General features: G+C 40.8%; 1 protein-coding gene across 1 annotated transcript in view; it reads right to left on the reverse strand.

Annotated features, from left to right (window-relative positions):
* Nucleotides 1-1,497: 1,497 nt before the first annotated feature.
* FAF2 (Fas associated factor family member 2) overlaps nucleotides 1,498-16,190 on the reverse strand; it is a 77,146-nt gene continuing 62,453 nt past the window's right edge. The window contains 8 exon segments of the mRNA XM_030327165.1: nucleotides 1,498-4,758; nucleotides 8,228-8,371; nucleotides 9,321-9,406; nucleotides 9,409-9,491; nucleotides 10,473-10,650; nucleotides 12,308-12,399; nucleotides 12,516-12,601; nucleotides 14,194-14,332. Coding sequence (XP_030183025.1) covers nucleotides 4,576-4,758; nucleotides 8,228-8,371; nucleotides 9,321-9,406; nucleotides 9,409-9,491; nucleotides 10,473-10,650; nucleotides 12,308-12,399; nucleotides 12,516-12,601; nucleotides 14,194-14,332 — 991 coding nt within the window. The 3' untranslated portion in view covers nucleotides 1,498-4,575.

Below are 16,190 nucleotides of genomic sequence, written 5' to 3' on the forward strand. Positions count from 1 at the left end.
GGGAGGAGTAGGGTTGGGAGAGGGAGGATAGGCTCAGCACTGTGTTGGCAGGACCCGAAGTCATGAGGAAAAGACTTTGAGGGCTGGAGGCTCCACTGGGGTAAAAGCACATGGAGTTACAACTGCAACACCAGAAGCATGGCAAGGAAAAGTGTCAGGCATTACCTGACTGACCATAGGCAAAGCTTCAACTTAACCCCTCCGCTTTAACCTCTCCTCCCTTTATCTAGGGTGAATGGTTAGCAGTGGGCAAGCTACAGACTGTTTTGAAAACAGTAATAGGAGCTATTACTTACCAAACACCAATTGTATGCCAGGTTAACTCTGCAGTAGCAATTCACTTAATCATGACTGCAGGGCTACAACCTACCCCCTTTTTACAGAAGATCAAACTGAAGCCTAGAGAGTTGAGGTTACTTGGCCAAAATTATGGCCACGGCCAGGATTTCGAACCAGGTGTATCTGGCATCAAAGTTCTAATCTTCCTTTACTCTGTTCATTGATGGCAAAAATTTTATACATAAGCCTCACAATCGTGAAGTGTTCATTTTTAAAAATGGATTGACCTAAGGTGAACAAACTCTTCTTGCAGACTTACTAGACTGAGCAGAAGACGTTCTAGTTCAGAGGTACATTAAAAATAAAATGGAAGCCACACATCTTTGGATAAGCAACAGGGCAGATTCTGAAGGTAACAAGAATTCGTAGCTCACAGGAATAAGTTCTTTGCATGAAGTCAGACAGTGGGGAAGAAAAAGGCAAATAACTGAACCTAAAACTTCCTCTCAGAAATTAAAATACAAGGGTGTCTGGCTGGTTAAGTTGGTAGAGTGTGCAGCTCTCGATCTCGGGATTGTAGGTTCAAGCCCCAAGCTGGGTGTGAAGTTTACTCAAAAAGAAAGTTAAAAAAAAAAAAAGAAAGAAAGAAAGAAATGAGAATACAAGCAACAATACCTTAGGAGGGGAGCTCCAATAATAGTCCAGACTTTGTCAGATCAAAGGTGACTCTTCTTTAGGGACTCATTCGCAAGGACGTAGATCTGTTCTAGCAGGAGATGTGACATCCCTTATGAAACCGACAGTTACAACTGCAAAAAAACATTCCTTCAAAACACACTGCCATGGAGAAAGGGAACAATGACACCTGTGTTGGGCCCTTCATATATATTTGATTTAATCTACAAACCCATTCCAAGATAGACAGTGTTAACTTCATTTACAGTTGGGGGAAACTAACGAACTTGTTTGAAGCCACAAAAGGCCAAATTTGAACCCATATCTATCTGCCCCTCCTACCTATCCACACTAAGTTGCCTCTTTTCACTGGAATGCACTACTGATTTATTTTAATTCCTTGCTTCTCTTTGATTCTCCCTTGCCTCTCAGCAATGCAATATCCTGTTCCCACCCCCATGGTTTCCCAAACTTTCCTTCATGAAGACAGAAAATATCTACCACATCTCTCTTAAACAGAAAGACCCAAAACTCATTATGAGATTTTGTTATAAAACATTTAATGTTAACCTACAATACAATGTAAACTTTTATGAAAAAAATTTAAAGTACACTAGATTTCTTCAGTAAATTATCACGTAACTATTCAGGCGCAGTACAAGTTGGGGCACTGCATCCTTTATGGATGGATTTCCTGTTGCTGCGTTCCTCACAAGTCCTAAAAAAGCCAGTTGTAAAGTGGAGCTCCTTGTTCAAGCACCAGATAATACTCCCCTGATTTTGCATTCTGGGGTTATCACTCCTTCCCACAGTCATTTTCTGAAACTTTTTCCTTGGCCTTGGCACCATTAGCAATTTTCATAAAGACTGCTCAGTTGAAGATTATAGGTTCTTCTTCTTCTTTTTTTTTTTTTTTTAAGAGATAAATATTCTCCTCTGGCCATTTTTTATCCAACCATCATAGTGGAAGCAAGCAAGGACAAAGTATTTGCCGCAGGAAATTCTGCAGAAGTGGAAGAAAAGACCAGAGAGGCCCCACTGAGGCTGCAAAAATTCAACTGACTCCAATTGGAGGTCTTTGCTTGGTGATTTCCCATGGTTATTCAGCTGAATCTATTTCAGTTTGGGGCGTGCAGAACAAAACTTGAAACAGGTGTCTTCATTAGGTTGACGACTTGCTGTCTGAACAGCTGAAATAACCAAAGGTGATTTGGAAATGAGCAACTGCTTGCAGATCATCAGCTTCTCAGTATTTTCTCCCTTGCAGGTCCCATTGAGTTCTCTGAGGTCCTTGGGAGTAACATACAGATTGTACTGACTTGAAGTGATAAAATGTGCATCCTTCATGGGGGAGGAAGGGAGATGGCACCAGGCAGCAGCCCTAGGGTCAGCAAGGAGACAGGAATGGGGTCTGAGCAAAGCAGGCCTGTTTCAACATGGACTAGGAAGGAACATGTGCTTCAGATAAAACTTCTTGAAACCTAAAGTAAATGAGTAGGCAATCCCAAGAGCTGTACCGACATAGACTTTTTCTTAATATTCTGGCATCTGACCTCCTTCACTGAACAAGTTTTGAAAGGGCAAGAGGCATAAAGTGCACACTGTAGAATAAGATGCAGACTGAATTAAGGAAAAAGATTTACAACTTTCCAAGGAAGCATAAGCAAGACAGTACACCCAACCTAGAGAAGGCCCATAATACCCTCCTCTCCTGTGTAAGGCTAGGGAAACAGCTATGAATTTGACAGGGAGTGAGGCTCTGAGTTAAGTGGAAAAATTCCTCTTTGCATGGTTGTCAGCAGGAAGCAGACGTCACATAAAGCTAAGTGGAGAATATGGTTTATCCTGGTATTCACTCCAGATACATTTTATACCAACAGACAGTGATCTTCTACTCATCTGGCCCTGAGGCAGCTAGGAGCAGAATTAAGTTTTCCTATAGATGGTGTTCTAGACACCTGTGCCAAGGCCACTGGGAAATTCCCAGGCTCCCCACCCTGTCCCATGGTGTTTATCCCAACCACTGAGGGTTGCAGAAAATAGAAGCCACATCACTGCTACCTATAAGAGTGGCCCTTAGATTTTAGGTAAGCAAGAGAGAAAGCCTTTGGAGACCGCAAATCTACCAAGTTATGCTTTATTTTGATATGAACCCCCAGCCTCACAGCATGCTAGGAACTACAGTTACTTTGGTAGCTTGCTGTGTTACAAGTCTGCACCAGTCTAGCTGTAGAACACTTTGGAATATTTGCCAGCTCATGCTGGCATCTATTAATACATGGCCTAACCCATGTACCCATTACTAGAAACTCAACCACAGAAGAGACATCCAGAGGTTAAAAAACCCTATTACTTAAACAGAGCAATAGAGGGAGAGGATTAAAAACTGCCTCCAGCAAGTGGCTACATTAGAAACTAAAATGTGCCTTCCAACAACTTGGAAGTTCAGGAGTTTGGTCTTGGCTCCCCTCAAAGTCTCTAGTTCTAACCTTAAACCACCATCATCACCACCACCACGACCACCACACTCCCACTGAGACAGGCAGGGCACTCTCATGGGGTTCTGCTGGTTCTACCATAGGCCCTGCTAGTCCTTTGGGAAGGCACCAAGCTTGGCAATTCAGGAAAGCTCAGGGATGGGCACGAAGAGCATGCATGTGTCAGAAGAGGAATGAAGAGCTGCTATCCTTTGGTTCAGATCCCATAATAACCACCTGGTACAGATTCCAAGGGAAAGCTGCAGTCATGTGTATAGGTGAGTATACACGGGAGTTCACACCACACGTATGGATATATCTGTCTATACATAGCCTTTGCAGGGCAATGAATCCAGATTTCCTCCCCAATACTCCAAGTGGGGCGCACAGGTGGCAAGAAAGGACAGCAAGAGTTGGACCAAAAAGAACAACCTCTCTGGGAATGTGAGAGGGACAATGGCAGAAATAAGCACAAACCAGCCCAGGGCACCTTTATTATACTCTTGTGGGCTAAGGAGCCCAGGGCATGAACTCATAGGTTTAAGAATTGGCTCTTTATCAAATAAAGTTAAGGAAAAAAAAAAAACAAAAAACAAACACCTACGTCAGCCTCATTCCTTTGGTCATTACAAAGCAACAGAAAACATTTAAAAGTTATTTATAAATGGTGGGAAGTTCAAGGAACATCTCTGTTCTGTGCCTTCTCTTCCCTCTCTTCTCTGGTGATGGGAGAAGCAAGTCCTCAAGAGATGCTGCAGTAGCTGGTTGATGGGGAGGTCTTTTCACTTTTATTTTCCATAAAAGCAAGAATGAATGAGAACTAGTGAGAATGTCCCCTTCCCCAGCTGGGACAATGACTGGGTTGGAGGTGAAGAGTCTCCTTTCGTTGGAAGGTGCGTGGTGCAGAGGCAGTAGGGAAGGGTGGGCTTGCCGGCGGGAACATTCATTGCTGACCTCGCGCGCACACACAGGTGGTGACTCTTTTAGGCAGCATGGTTTCTGATCCTTCCTTAGGATGCAGCAGTCTTTTAAAAAAAATATTGTATTATAATAATAATAATATGAATTTCTCTCTCTTGTTTTTTTGTTTTTGTTTTTCCATTTCTTTTAGGGATTAGGGTAGGAGGGGAGAGGAAAAAAAATGTCATTCATCTGTAAGGTCCTGAACAAAGAGAACCTCTGTGTGGCTGAGTCCGGCCTCCTGCAGCGTGGGGGGGTTGGGCCACTCCTCTGAAGGGATGCAGGGCAGCACCCGCCGGGGAAAGTTGGCTTCAATCTGAAACTTTTCTGGGCTTTCTTTCAAGGAGAATAAGAAGTCGTGGATTACCTGCAGATCATACAGGAAAAGGGTGGTGAGAAAGACAAAGACAAACAACACAACTATGAAATCAAATATCCCTAGCTCTCTCCAGGATGACTCTGAGATATGAAGTAATCACATTACAGTGGAATTCTATTGTGAGGTCCTTCCATTTCACACAGCAAATACGTAGGGCAGTTCTTTGAAGAGATTACACAGCCAGTGCCAGTCCTACTTCTGAACTGATTCATGTTTTTTTTTTGTTTTTTGACAACTTGTTTGCTATAAAGCTAAAAATTTTTTACTTAGAAATAATCAGAGGGGTGCCTGGGTGACTCAGTCAGTTAAGCGTATGACTCTTGATTTCAGCTCAGGTCACGAGATCAAGCCCTGCATTGGGCTTTGTGCTGAGAGCGTGGAGCCTGCTTGGGGTTCTCTCTCTCTCCCTCTCTCTCTCTGTCCCTCCCCCGAGCACGCTTCTTGCTCTCAGAATAAATAAATAAGCTTAAAAAAACATAGGCGCCTGGGTGGCTCAGTCGGTTAAAAGTCCAACATTGGCTCAGGTCACAATTTCACAGTTCGTGGGTTCGAGCCCTGCATCCGGCTCTGCGCTAACAGCACAGAGCCTGCTTCAGATCCTCTGTCTCCCTCTCTGCCCCCCGCTGCTGTGCGCGCACGCTCTCACGTGCTCTCTCTCAAAAATAAACATTAAGAAAAAAATCAGAGAGTTACAGAAACAGAAGTACAGAATTTTTTTCTTTGAACCAGTTGAGAGCGAACTGCCAACCTGACGTCCCATCATCCCCAAAATACTTGTGCATGTCTTATAAATAGGACAATCTCCTATGTAACCATAATATAGCCCTGAAAAAAAAAAAGCCAGGATATTAACTGGCACATTATTGTTGTAACATAATATATATTTATTATTAAAGTTTTCAAGTTTTGCTAGTTGCCTTTAATAGCAAAACGCATCAAGTTTAGGATTATGTGTTCCATTTCATCGTCACATCTTCTAAGCCTCCTCCTCTAGTCTGGAACAAATCCTCAATCTTTCCTTGACTTTCATGACCTTTCACTTTTTAAAGATAACTGGTCACTTATTTTGCAGAATGTTTTCTCAATTTGTTTGCCTGATATTTACTCATGATTAGATTCTAGATGTGTTCTTTGGAGGGCGTGTTACAGAGATGCTGCTGCGTTCTACTAAATGCATCCTACGCAGTTGGAGCACAATTCCAATCTGCCCCAGTGCCTATAATGTGCACTTTGATCACTTCATTAAGGTGGTGATTGCCTCTCCACTGTCCAAATTCTTCTTCTCTTTGTAATTAAAGAGATTCTGTGGGGAGGTACTTTGAAACTATAGTCATAGTGTTCCTCAAACTTTCAACTTATTTATACTAACACAGAGTCATGATTTCCTACTTTAATAGGTTATAATGTTATAATATTCCTTTTAATGTTCAAATTGTTCTAGATGGAGTCAGAAGGAGTCCAATCAAGATGGCTTCTGTGTCTTTATGGCAAGTCTCATCATTTTTTGAATAATTCCTTGCCTTCTGGCACAGGGTATTCCAGGCTGATCTTGTGTTTTCCTGCCCCAGCTCTGGAATCAGCCATTTCTCCAAGGAGCCCTGGTTCTTCTTAATGGACAATGGTACTTAAAAGCCACGATCCAGGTGTTAGGTATGTTCATTGCTATTGGGGTGTTTCTGCTCCCAAGCACTCTCTGTGTAAAAAACTAGAGAATATGTGAATATACATACATACATTCAAATCTATATTTCTCTCTATATATGTACACAGAAAACCAGGAGTTTGCTTCCCCCTCCTCAAACAGTTCTTGTTGTTATCTCAGTAAATAACTTTTACTGAGCACCTATTTAAGAGTCTTTAAGGATTCAATAGTTAACAAATGGGTTGGTTCCCCTTCTACCAGAAGCCTATTCTGTTCCACAATTCTAAGAGATTTTCCTCCAAAACTCTCAAGAGAGTTAATTTTTGTTAGGTTTTTCACATACATAATGTGAGTTTGAGGAGTAGAAGCTCCACAGGGTTCAGGTGTACTATGATGTGAAAGTGAGCATGGTGACAAGCCAAAATCCATATGCAAACCATTGTTAGGAAACACATCAGGGGAAGGGAATGAACATTTAGTGACCACCTACTACATGGTATGTAGTATGTGAGGCTCATTCATATTATCCCAATTTAAAAATCAAAAGTTAGCGATGTGAGCACCTTCCCTCAATATAAATAAATGCTCATGAATGAGAGAATAAACAGGAAAATGAGAGAGCTGCTCACTTTTCTTTCGCCAGGATTCCTCCCAACTTTTTATCCTGCATTAGCAGAGTCTTACATTCCCTACTAGTCATAAGCTCCGTGAATTCCAGAACCATGTCTCACTCATCTGTATAATCCTTAGAGTGTCTAGAACAGTGACTGAGGTATCTTTAGTTTAAAGTTATCGGAGGGCAGACTATACTTCATTTAACGAGGAGGTATCTGAGGCCCTGTAAAATATTCTGCAACTTGTCCAACGTTCTTTACTTAAACAGGAGAAATAATAAATATGCTACCCAGGCTCACTTGACTACAATGCATCCTCATTACTATTACATAGTTTATTCTTGACTACTTCGAGTGATCAAGGAAATGGCAGAATCTACTGTAGTTGGTAAATCTGGAAAGGCAACATACCAACTCTCAATGTAAACAGAAACTTCCTTTTGGTTATAAATACCAAAACCAACAGTTAGCATTTGAGTGCTTACTAAGAGCCAGGCACAATGTTGAGCCCTTTACATATGAACTTAATCCTAACAACAATCCTATTAGAGAGTACCTAGTATTATACCCATTTTATAGATGAAGAAATTGAATCAAGGAAGTACACTGACCAAGAAAACACATCTCTAATCTTAGAAGCATGAAAATTTGATCCTCATTCTGTGAGACTCTAAGAGTCTCTGCTCTTAACGATTTCCCTACAGAATGACAAACACTATTTACCTTTAGATACCAAATATGCAAGGCAGCCCCCACAAGTGAGGTTCCATGTGGACTAAATGGACAGGAATGGAAAGTGACAACTGCATGCAAACTGTACATGCATTTATATTCAGATGTGTAAGGTCAGTGGAGATAGAGTGAGGGGTTCTAGTGGGATTCTGAAGCCAATGTGAGCCAAGCAGCGTGGAAGAGCCTCCCACCTCAAATATACAGTCTTTTGGTGGAGCTTCTTGGTAAGGTACACTTTTTTCTTAGCAGAGCTCAAACACGAAAGGAAAACCATAATAGCGGCCTTTGAGTTGGCCAGCTAGAACTGAAGGAACCCAGTGGTTCATTGCACTCTTCTCTCTGTACACCCCTTCCTTCCCTGTTCATCAGCCCAGCAGATGTGCCAACAACACTCTCAAGACTCCTTAAAAGCTTCCAAATCTATAGCCCAGACCCTACATACACTTTACACAACTTAGGCTGTCCTTACTGTTAGAGACTGTGAGAAGTGGAATCGTCTCTCTACTCGAGAATCATTGGGTAATTTGAAAATGATCTTGACACTCTCAGGGTCATCAGGGGAAGGCTCCGGGGGCAGGCACTCCAACTTCCTTTCCTTTTCCTCTTGTAAATTCTGTATAGACACGAAGCAAAATTGAGGCTATGGCTCCAATAGGGAAAACAGAAAACAGCAATACCATCACCATGTAGGTTTACTGTGAGGCCAGAAGAAAAATTAATGACTAATATCTAAGACAAACTTCTTGGGAAAGTCAGAAACACCCAAATTCAAAGTAGGATTGCATCACATGTATTATATATTAACTATGTTAGGGCATTTATCTATCCAAAAAAAGGCTTAAAAAATGGCTAAAAGGGGTGGCTGGGTGGCTCAGTCGGTTAAGCGTTCACCTTCAGCTCAGGTCATGATCTCACGGCTCGTGAGTTGGAGCCCCGCGTCGGGCTCTGTGCTGACAGCTCGGAGCCTGGAGCCCGCTTCGGATCCTGTGTCTCCCTCTCTCTCTCTGCCCCTTCCGTGTTCATGCTCTGTCTCTCTCTGTCTCAAAAAATAACTAACACATTAAAAAAAAAATTAAAGAAAAAAAAAGAAAAAAATGGCTAAAAGACCACTGGCTATAATCAAGTGGCAATACATGATGAAAGAAGATCACGAATGAAATGCCTAATTAGCTAACACTGGTGCTAAAAAATAAAAACTGCTGTGAATTAACAGCATTTTGACCTGCTTGTTATCCATTTATGCTTACTTTTCATGGAAGAGAGTTGTTTTGCCTTTTACTCACTGTGTTTCTGTTTTAATAAACAAAAAATTTTTTTAAAACTAATTTTTTGTGAAAATGCAGTAAATATAAAATGACAAGGATGTGGGTAGCTGGCTAGCTCAATCAGTAGAGCATGCAACTCTTGATCATGAGTTCAAGCCCCACAATGCATGTAGAACTTACTTTAATAAAATGGCAAGGAGAATTAAAACACCCACAAATCCCATCATCTTCTAGTTTTTTTCCTTTCACACTTAAGGCCACTTTGGGAATCACAAGGAGTAAAGACAGGTTCATTACCCGCCGACGTCTCTCCTCTGCCAACTTTTGTTGTTGTACTTCCTCTTCCTTCCGCCGTTTCCGTTCCCGCTCCTCCCGTTTCTTCTTTCTTTCTCCTGGTCAGCCCTGAGAGAGGCCAGGTAGGCCTCATCCTGCTGTTGTCTCAGCACCTGGGTCTGGTTTCGTTCTTCCCTGTGGCCAAATCATAAGCACAGAAGGAAAAGAGCAATCTGTTTTTTTCTTATATTTTCTTATATTGAAATTTTTTGGGGGTAAAAAGGTGACAATCTTGGTAGGTGAGTATTTCATACTACCATAAAGGATTCCAAAGCAGAGCATGGCAGAATCTGAACAAGCCATCTTTTCCCCAGTTTAATTTGGCAAAAAAAGAACTGGCAAGCTTTTCAACTTCACAATTAAAACTATTCTGTTCCTCAATTCTAACGAATCAAACAGTATTATTGTTGAAAAGCAATCATCAAGATCATGTTTTACAAATAATACCCTTTTGAGTTACTGCATTTTTGTATATACTGCTTTCATAAAACCAAAAACCACATCCGTGGATCTCGTAAGACTCAGAAAATGGAGAAATATCTTTGTTCAGAATTCTACTAGGAGAAAATATTATAACGTTCTGGTGTATTTTCTATTTTCTCTCCCAAAAATTGTATATGTACGTATACATAGGAGTGAAAGAGAGAGAGAGAGAGAGAGAGAGAGAGAGAGAGACCATAAAATTATAAGAAAATATACCAGAATATTAAAAGTTGTGGTAGGATTATGGGTGATTTTAAATTTCTTTTTTGTGCTTTTCTGTATTTTCAAAGTTTTCTACAATTAACGTATAATACTTCTGTAATGGAGGGAAGGGTTTTAACAATTCCATGTATTTTATATTTAAGCTCCTTATATCATGGTTCAGCTATTTTAAATGACATGACATATATATTCCTGAGCCCAGACTCTTGTCTTTATTTGGATTCACATCTCCAGGAACAGATGATCTGATGGGAGAATTATTTAGGTCAAAGTACATAAGTATTCTAACACTAAATAGACAAGGTTTTCAAAGTTGCTTAAGACAGAGAAGTCAGGATCTATGGAGCCCTGGGTCAGCCACCCAAATTTACAGCTGGTTTCTGCTTGTTTCAGAGAGGAACTCCTCTGTACCTTTCAAGGCGTTCTGACACCAGGTAAGTCTGGTTTGCATCCATGATAAACGTTAACTGGTTAATAAGGTCATCGGGCTGAATAAGGCCTTCTAGCCGTCCCACCACAGTCATCCTCCGATCCTTCAGCATAATCATGGCCAGGAATGGATAGGTGTTCTCTCGTAAAGCCTGTGACACTGACACAAAGAAAAGCCAACAGATTACGGGCAGCCCTCGGGAAGAACCAGATCAGCTCTTAGACTTTCCACCATGAGCAAGAGAGAACTGTTTTAATTCCACCTGGGAAAGAAAGGAGGTGTCATTTATTCTCTGCATACCTTTTTTTTCCTCCTAGTTTCTTAACCTTTGTTGTTGGTATATTTTCGTGTCCCTATTTCCAGGTAATCTGATTAGAATAGGACAGACTTTTGTGGTGGGGTGGTTGTCATGATGATGCTAGGGAAGACTGCAGAGGTCAAGGACAGTGTCTTTTTGATAGGTAGGAAAGGATCTATAAAGAATCTGGCTACTGCTGAGCATAATTTTTCTCCATGTTGGGTATCAAGCCCAAAGCAAATAAGACTGCAAATCTCAGTTTTATACTACTGGTGATCAACTCCTATCATAGTCTCTGCCTTTTCTTCCTCTTATTCAATCCCTTCCTTACTCCTTTTTTCATGTCTCCCTACCTTGCCCTCCATTAAAAGAGCTAGTTTTTCTGTTCCAAAGGAGTTTAGAAAGTTGGTCTTCCAAATAACCAATATTTTACCATAACAGAGTTTTACTTATGTTTTTCTTATGGTTTGAAAGAGATTTTATAAGCATCTGTAAAAAAATATCCTTAGACTCTTTCTATTCACTACCCCCACCCCAGAGCCATATTAGAACGGCAAAACGCACCCTGTAGGAATTTATCAGAGGTATAAATACCAGTTAGGGGTAAAGAGTCAGATTCTAAAATGTAGGCAAAACATCTTTGATTCACTGTGCTAGGATCTACTAGCACAGTGCCTGGTCCACTAGCATATACTCAAAAGCTGCCGAACAGAAGCAACAGTAAAGTAACTGTATGTTTCTTCACTGGATACCTTTATATGCTATACTGACTTCTAAAAATACTTATCTCCATCTCCAGGTAAGAGTTACTGTCAACAAAGATCTGAACTTTCTGAATCCCTATCAGTACTCAGGGTACTCAAACAACTAATTCATTGTATAAGAAGCTCTGTTAAAACTGCTGCTGCTGAGAGTAAACTCCTCACTAAAAAGCCATTTAGATTAAAAGCAAGTTTCTGCACAGGACTGGGTGTTTTTAAAACTAAAACAGGCCCTGGAGCACCTGGGTGGCTCAATTAAGCAGTTAAGTGTTCAACTTCAGCTCAGGTCATGATCTCAAGGTTTGTGAGTTCAACTCCCGAGTCAGGATCTCTGCTGTCAGTGCAGAGTCTGCTTAGGATCCTCTGTCTCCTTCTCTCTCTGGCCCGCCCCTGCTCATGCATGTGCTCTCTCTCTCTCTCTCAAAACTAAACAAGAAGACATTTTAAATAAATAAATAAATAAATAAAATAAAACAGGCCCTGGCAATGGTTACTTGTAAATAAAAGGCTAAGAGTCTGAGAGACGGAGCTTGCTAACTGTATGATCTTTGGTCAGTGGCTTAAACTCTCTGAGTCTATTTCCTAAACCATAGATAATACAACCCCCATATCTCAGGATTACTGAGAGGATTAAATAAGATAATGTATACTAGCATTATGTCTACCACAGAATAATCATGCAATAAATGGCATGTTTTTCCAGATTATTCTAAAGATAGCTCAACAATCTCAATGAGGAAAAAGAAAGACAACTTACCCCTGTATCCCTCAGGTTTATTTGTGGAGCATGCCCAGAAGAGCATCCTAGTGTTTATTAGGGAAATAACTTCAGGTGCACAGAGTGTGTTGCTGAGGAGAGGGATGAAAAGGACATGAGAAGAACCTGCTTACTACAAAATATCAGCAAAAAAACACAAAAAAACCCACAAAAAAAACAAAACAAAAAAACCGATCAATCCACTTACCGACAGAACTCATCAGAGTCCTGGTGATCATCTCCATGAAGATAAACCAAAAGAAAGCGAAGTTCTCGCTTGGCATCATTAAGTGCCTGTAGGAGACAGAAGACCACCAATTATTACGATGACTGTGCCTTGAGCTTTTAATTAGGCTAAGGGAACAAAAGGAGAATGAGGAAAAATGGTGAACAATAAATCAGATTCCTGGGCTCCTACCTTCACACCCCTGGCATTTTTCCCCCTACAGAAAGTCCACGCTAACAAGCTTTAATGAAAAGGTTTTAGTGTTGTTAGGATTTAAACTGTATTAGGCACATGACAGTAGACAGGCTGACAAAGAAAAGTCCCAACAAATCACAGAAGTCAGCTGTTCCCACAGTCTAAAGGAAGATAAAAACAGAAGAATCTGACCACGTGAAAAGGGAGGTGAGAATTTTGCCACTTTACAGCTACAACATCTCTGTACATAAAAAATACTGCAAAGGTGAGACTGATCCCAGGCCACATACCAAGCAGGCACGAGAGACTGGGGGACCCAAATGCATTCTAAAGAGCACAGGATTTAAAAGATCTTCAAAGACAAGGCTAATGTCCAAGATTCCTGTGTATGCTTTTTCATTTGCTTAATCCTGAGCACATTACAATTCAGTAAAGATTTCCTGAATGACCAATGGTGATCTATCCTCAGGATCATAGCAAAGAGGGTGCAGGAGAGGTACCCATCTCATTCACATCTGCATTTCCAGCATTGAGCACACTGCCTGGGCATATAGTAGGTGCTTAATGCTTGTTGAGTAGGGTAGTAGTAGAGCCCCTGAGGAGACCATAGAGAAAAAGCCGATATGGGAGACTCAAAGCAGGAAGTACGAGAAAAGTATTTTTCTCTTTCACCAGATAGATTCAGGAATTCTGGAGGCTGCAGAATAGAACCACTGTTTGGGCTATGTTCACAGTGTTATTTCTACATTTTTCTCTGGCAAACTAGAGATATGCCTAACACCCATAGAAGTCTTAATTTTCACCCCCTGAGAGATAACAACAGTCAAAGTTCTGTGTGGCTTGGGTTGAAAGAGATGTGCTGCCTTGAGGCTATGCTCTATGCCCTTGTTCATTTCTGTGAGGGATCAAAGATAACTTGGGCTTTGCCTTCAAGGGGATTATTGTCTGCTATAGGAGATAAAACACAAATATAAGCAACCATAATATAAGGAAAAATGTGAAAATGCTTTAAGTTTCAAAAAAACTATGATAGCACCATAAGAAAGATTACTATTTTAGACTGCAAGGTAGGCCAGGGTAGGGTACATCAATCAGAAAGGATATAAGAAAGGAGTGATATGACCTAGCTGAAGGATGGGCAAGCTTCCATTTACCAAAAATGTGAGGAAGGCATTCCAGGTGGAGGGAAAAGCAAAAGCAAAGGCACAGAGGTAAAAAGTACAGAGTATGTACAGGAAATGGTTTAGCTGGAACCTAGGGTATGCAGAAACAAGTTATATAGGAAAGACCTCCAAAGGAGGTTTGAATTAGATCAAGTAGGGTTGGCTTTTTTTTTTCTATAAGCAGTGAAGAGGTATTTAAGGTTCTTGAGTAAAAGAATGACATGATCAGTGCTGGGCTATGCTTTCCTTTGTGGATATAACCATATCAATAAATTGGCATCTATATGGTTCGTGGCACTGACCTGGCTGTACGTTCCCTGGTAGAAGACAGGGTGTGCCCTCCCATATTTCTCTTCAAAAGAGTGCATAAATGAAACAATGTCCCCAACGGGGTCAGTGACCCGGCTGCGAGGGTCAGGCCGTATAAAACGAAGAGCAAACCTGGGGAGGAAGGAATAAATATCACATGAATCGGCTTACTGTAGTGCATATGGAGTGGGCCAGTTTGTAAAGATTCCTACAACAGAGCCAGAGGCATGGCAGCAAAAGGAGGTGAAGGGTTTGTGAGTGGACCATCAAACCCGAGAGTACAGTCTGGCTCAAAAGGTGCAAAGCAGCAAGTGTTGTTCCATTGCCTGTTCAAGACGAATGCAAACTGCTAGGATTATAAATTCCAACACTGGTCTAAATAAATCCTGCATGCTTTTTGCAGAAAAATTCAGGACTAGAAAAATTGGGAAAGAAGACACAGTCCAAAAAGATCACAGGTCAGGCTGTGCCCCCAGATTTTCTAGAATGGCACTGTCTAATAAGGTAGCCACATGTAGCTATCTAAATTTAAAGTTAACTAAATGAAATACAATTTAAAATTCAGCTCTTCGGTCTCGCCACATTAAGTACTCAGTAGTCATACGTGGTTAGGTGGCTTCCACACTGGACAGTACAGATACAGAACGTTTCCATTATCACAGAAAGTTCCATTATCACAGAAAGCAGCAGTTCTACTGCTCTAGAAAAGAGCGCTGTCTCTTTCTTGTTGTCCTACTTGCCTCTTCCTTTCCTTTCTGTCATCCTGGGATTTTGAATTTTTAGTGCATACTCCCAAGCCATTCAAATTATGGTCAGGCTTCAAACCCGAACTTGTGCTCATGATTTACTTGCTTTTCAAGGGGTCAAGTAAAGTCCTGCTTAATGATTTATGGTTGATGGCATCCATGAAGGAAGTTTATAAAACTAATCTAGAGTACACTGATAGATTTGGCACCTGGCAGCTATTGTCAAGTTAAGGGTGATACCACACATCTGTTTCTAAAGAGCCTATCTTAATCATAATTATATAGCACCATTTATTTAGCCTTTGGGTTTCCACAGAAGGCAATGGACACAGTTCTGATAAGTCAATGTGCTACATAACATTAAACAAGTTGCTTGGATGATACAGTTGCATTAAAATTAGTGACACATGCCATGCATATTTTTTTCCAAGAAAAGCAAACAATATTCACAGATTTTCAGCACAGAAAAGGCAACTAAACTATGACACTTTCCTTACCCAATCTTGAGCCAATTCCTTAGCCCCTCAAATTCCCCATGTGTATACAATTTCACTTGGAATTTCTCCTGAGTAATCAAATCAAATTCACTTACACAAACATTCCAGAGCAAATTAAAAACAAATGTAAGAAATTGTATATATGTAAGGGAGTGGTTAAAAATCTTTTAAAAGATTGATGTTTTGATAACTTTCTCTGAAATTAAGTATTTAGGACTATCTTATTAAGTTAAGTTTTCAAATTTTGATGAATGAATGGATAAAGGCTGTAACTTTTTTAACTGTAATATATTCTCATGGCCTACATAATTCAGGATGATCAGCTTTTTTTAAAAAAGATCTCAATTCAGTCTGCTATGATTTTAACGGTTTATATGTGTCCATTCTCAAATAAAACAGGATGCAAAGAGTACCAACTGATTAACTGATAACCAATAAGAACTTTGCTAAAGCAAAAGGAAGCCATTAAGCAGGCAGACTCCTAAAGCACCAAGTAGTCTTATCTGATCCTTGCACTTCTACACCTGCTGGGTCCTCATCTCCAGCCTCTGCTCCCTAGAGCAAGGCAAAGCTATTCCATGCATCAGGGGAAGCACAGGTTGCCCTGTATGCAAGGCCCAGACCACATATTCCAGCTCCATCGGTTGGCCTAAATGCCCATAAAACATTTTAGTAGTTCCCCATAAAGCCTAGGTGTGGGTTCATTTACTACTTATAGACCAGATGCCCCACGACTAATGCCAGAAA

The sequence above is a fragment of the Lynx canadensis genome, chromosome A1 (genome assembly GCF_007474595.2).
Source record: "Lynx canadensis isolate LIC74 chromosome A1, mLynCan4.pri.v2, whole genome shotgun sequence".
NCBI lineage: Eukaryota > Metazoa > Chordata > Mammalia > Carnivora > Felidae > Lynx > Lynx canadensis.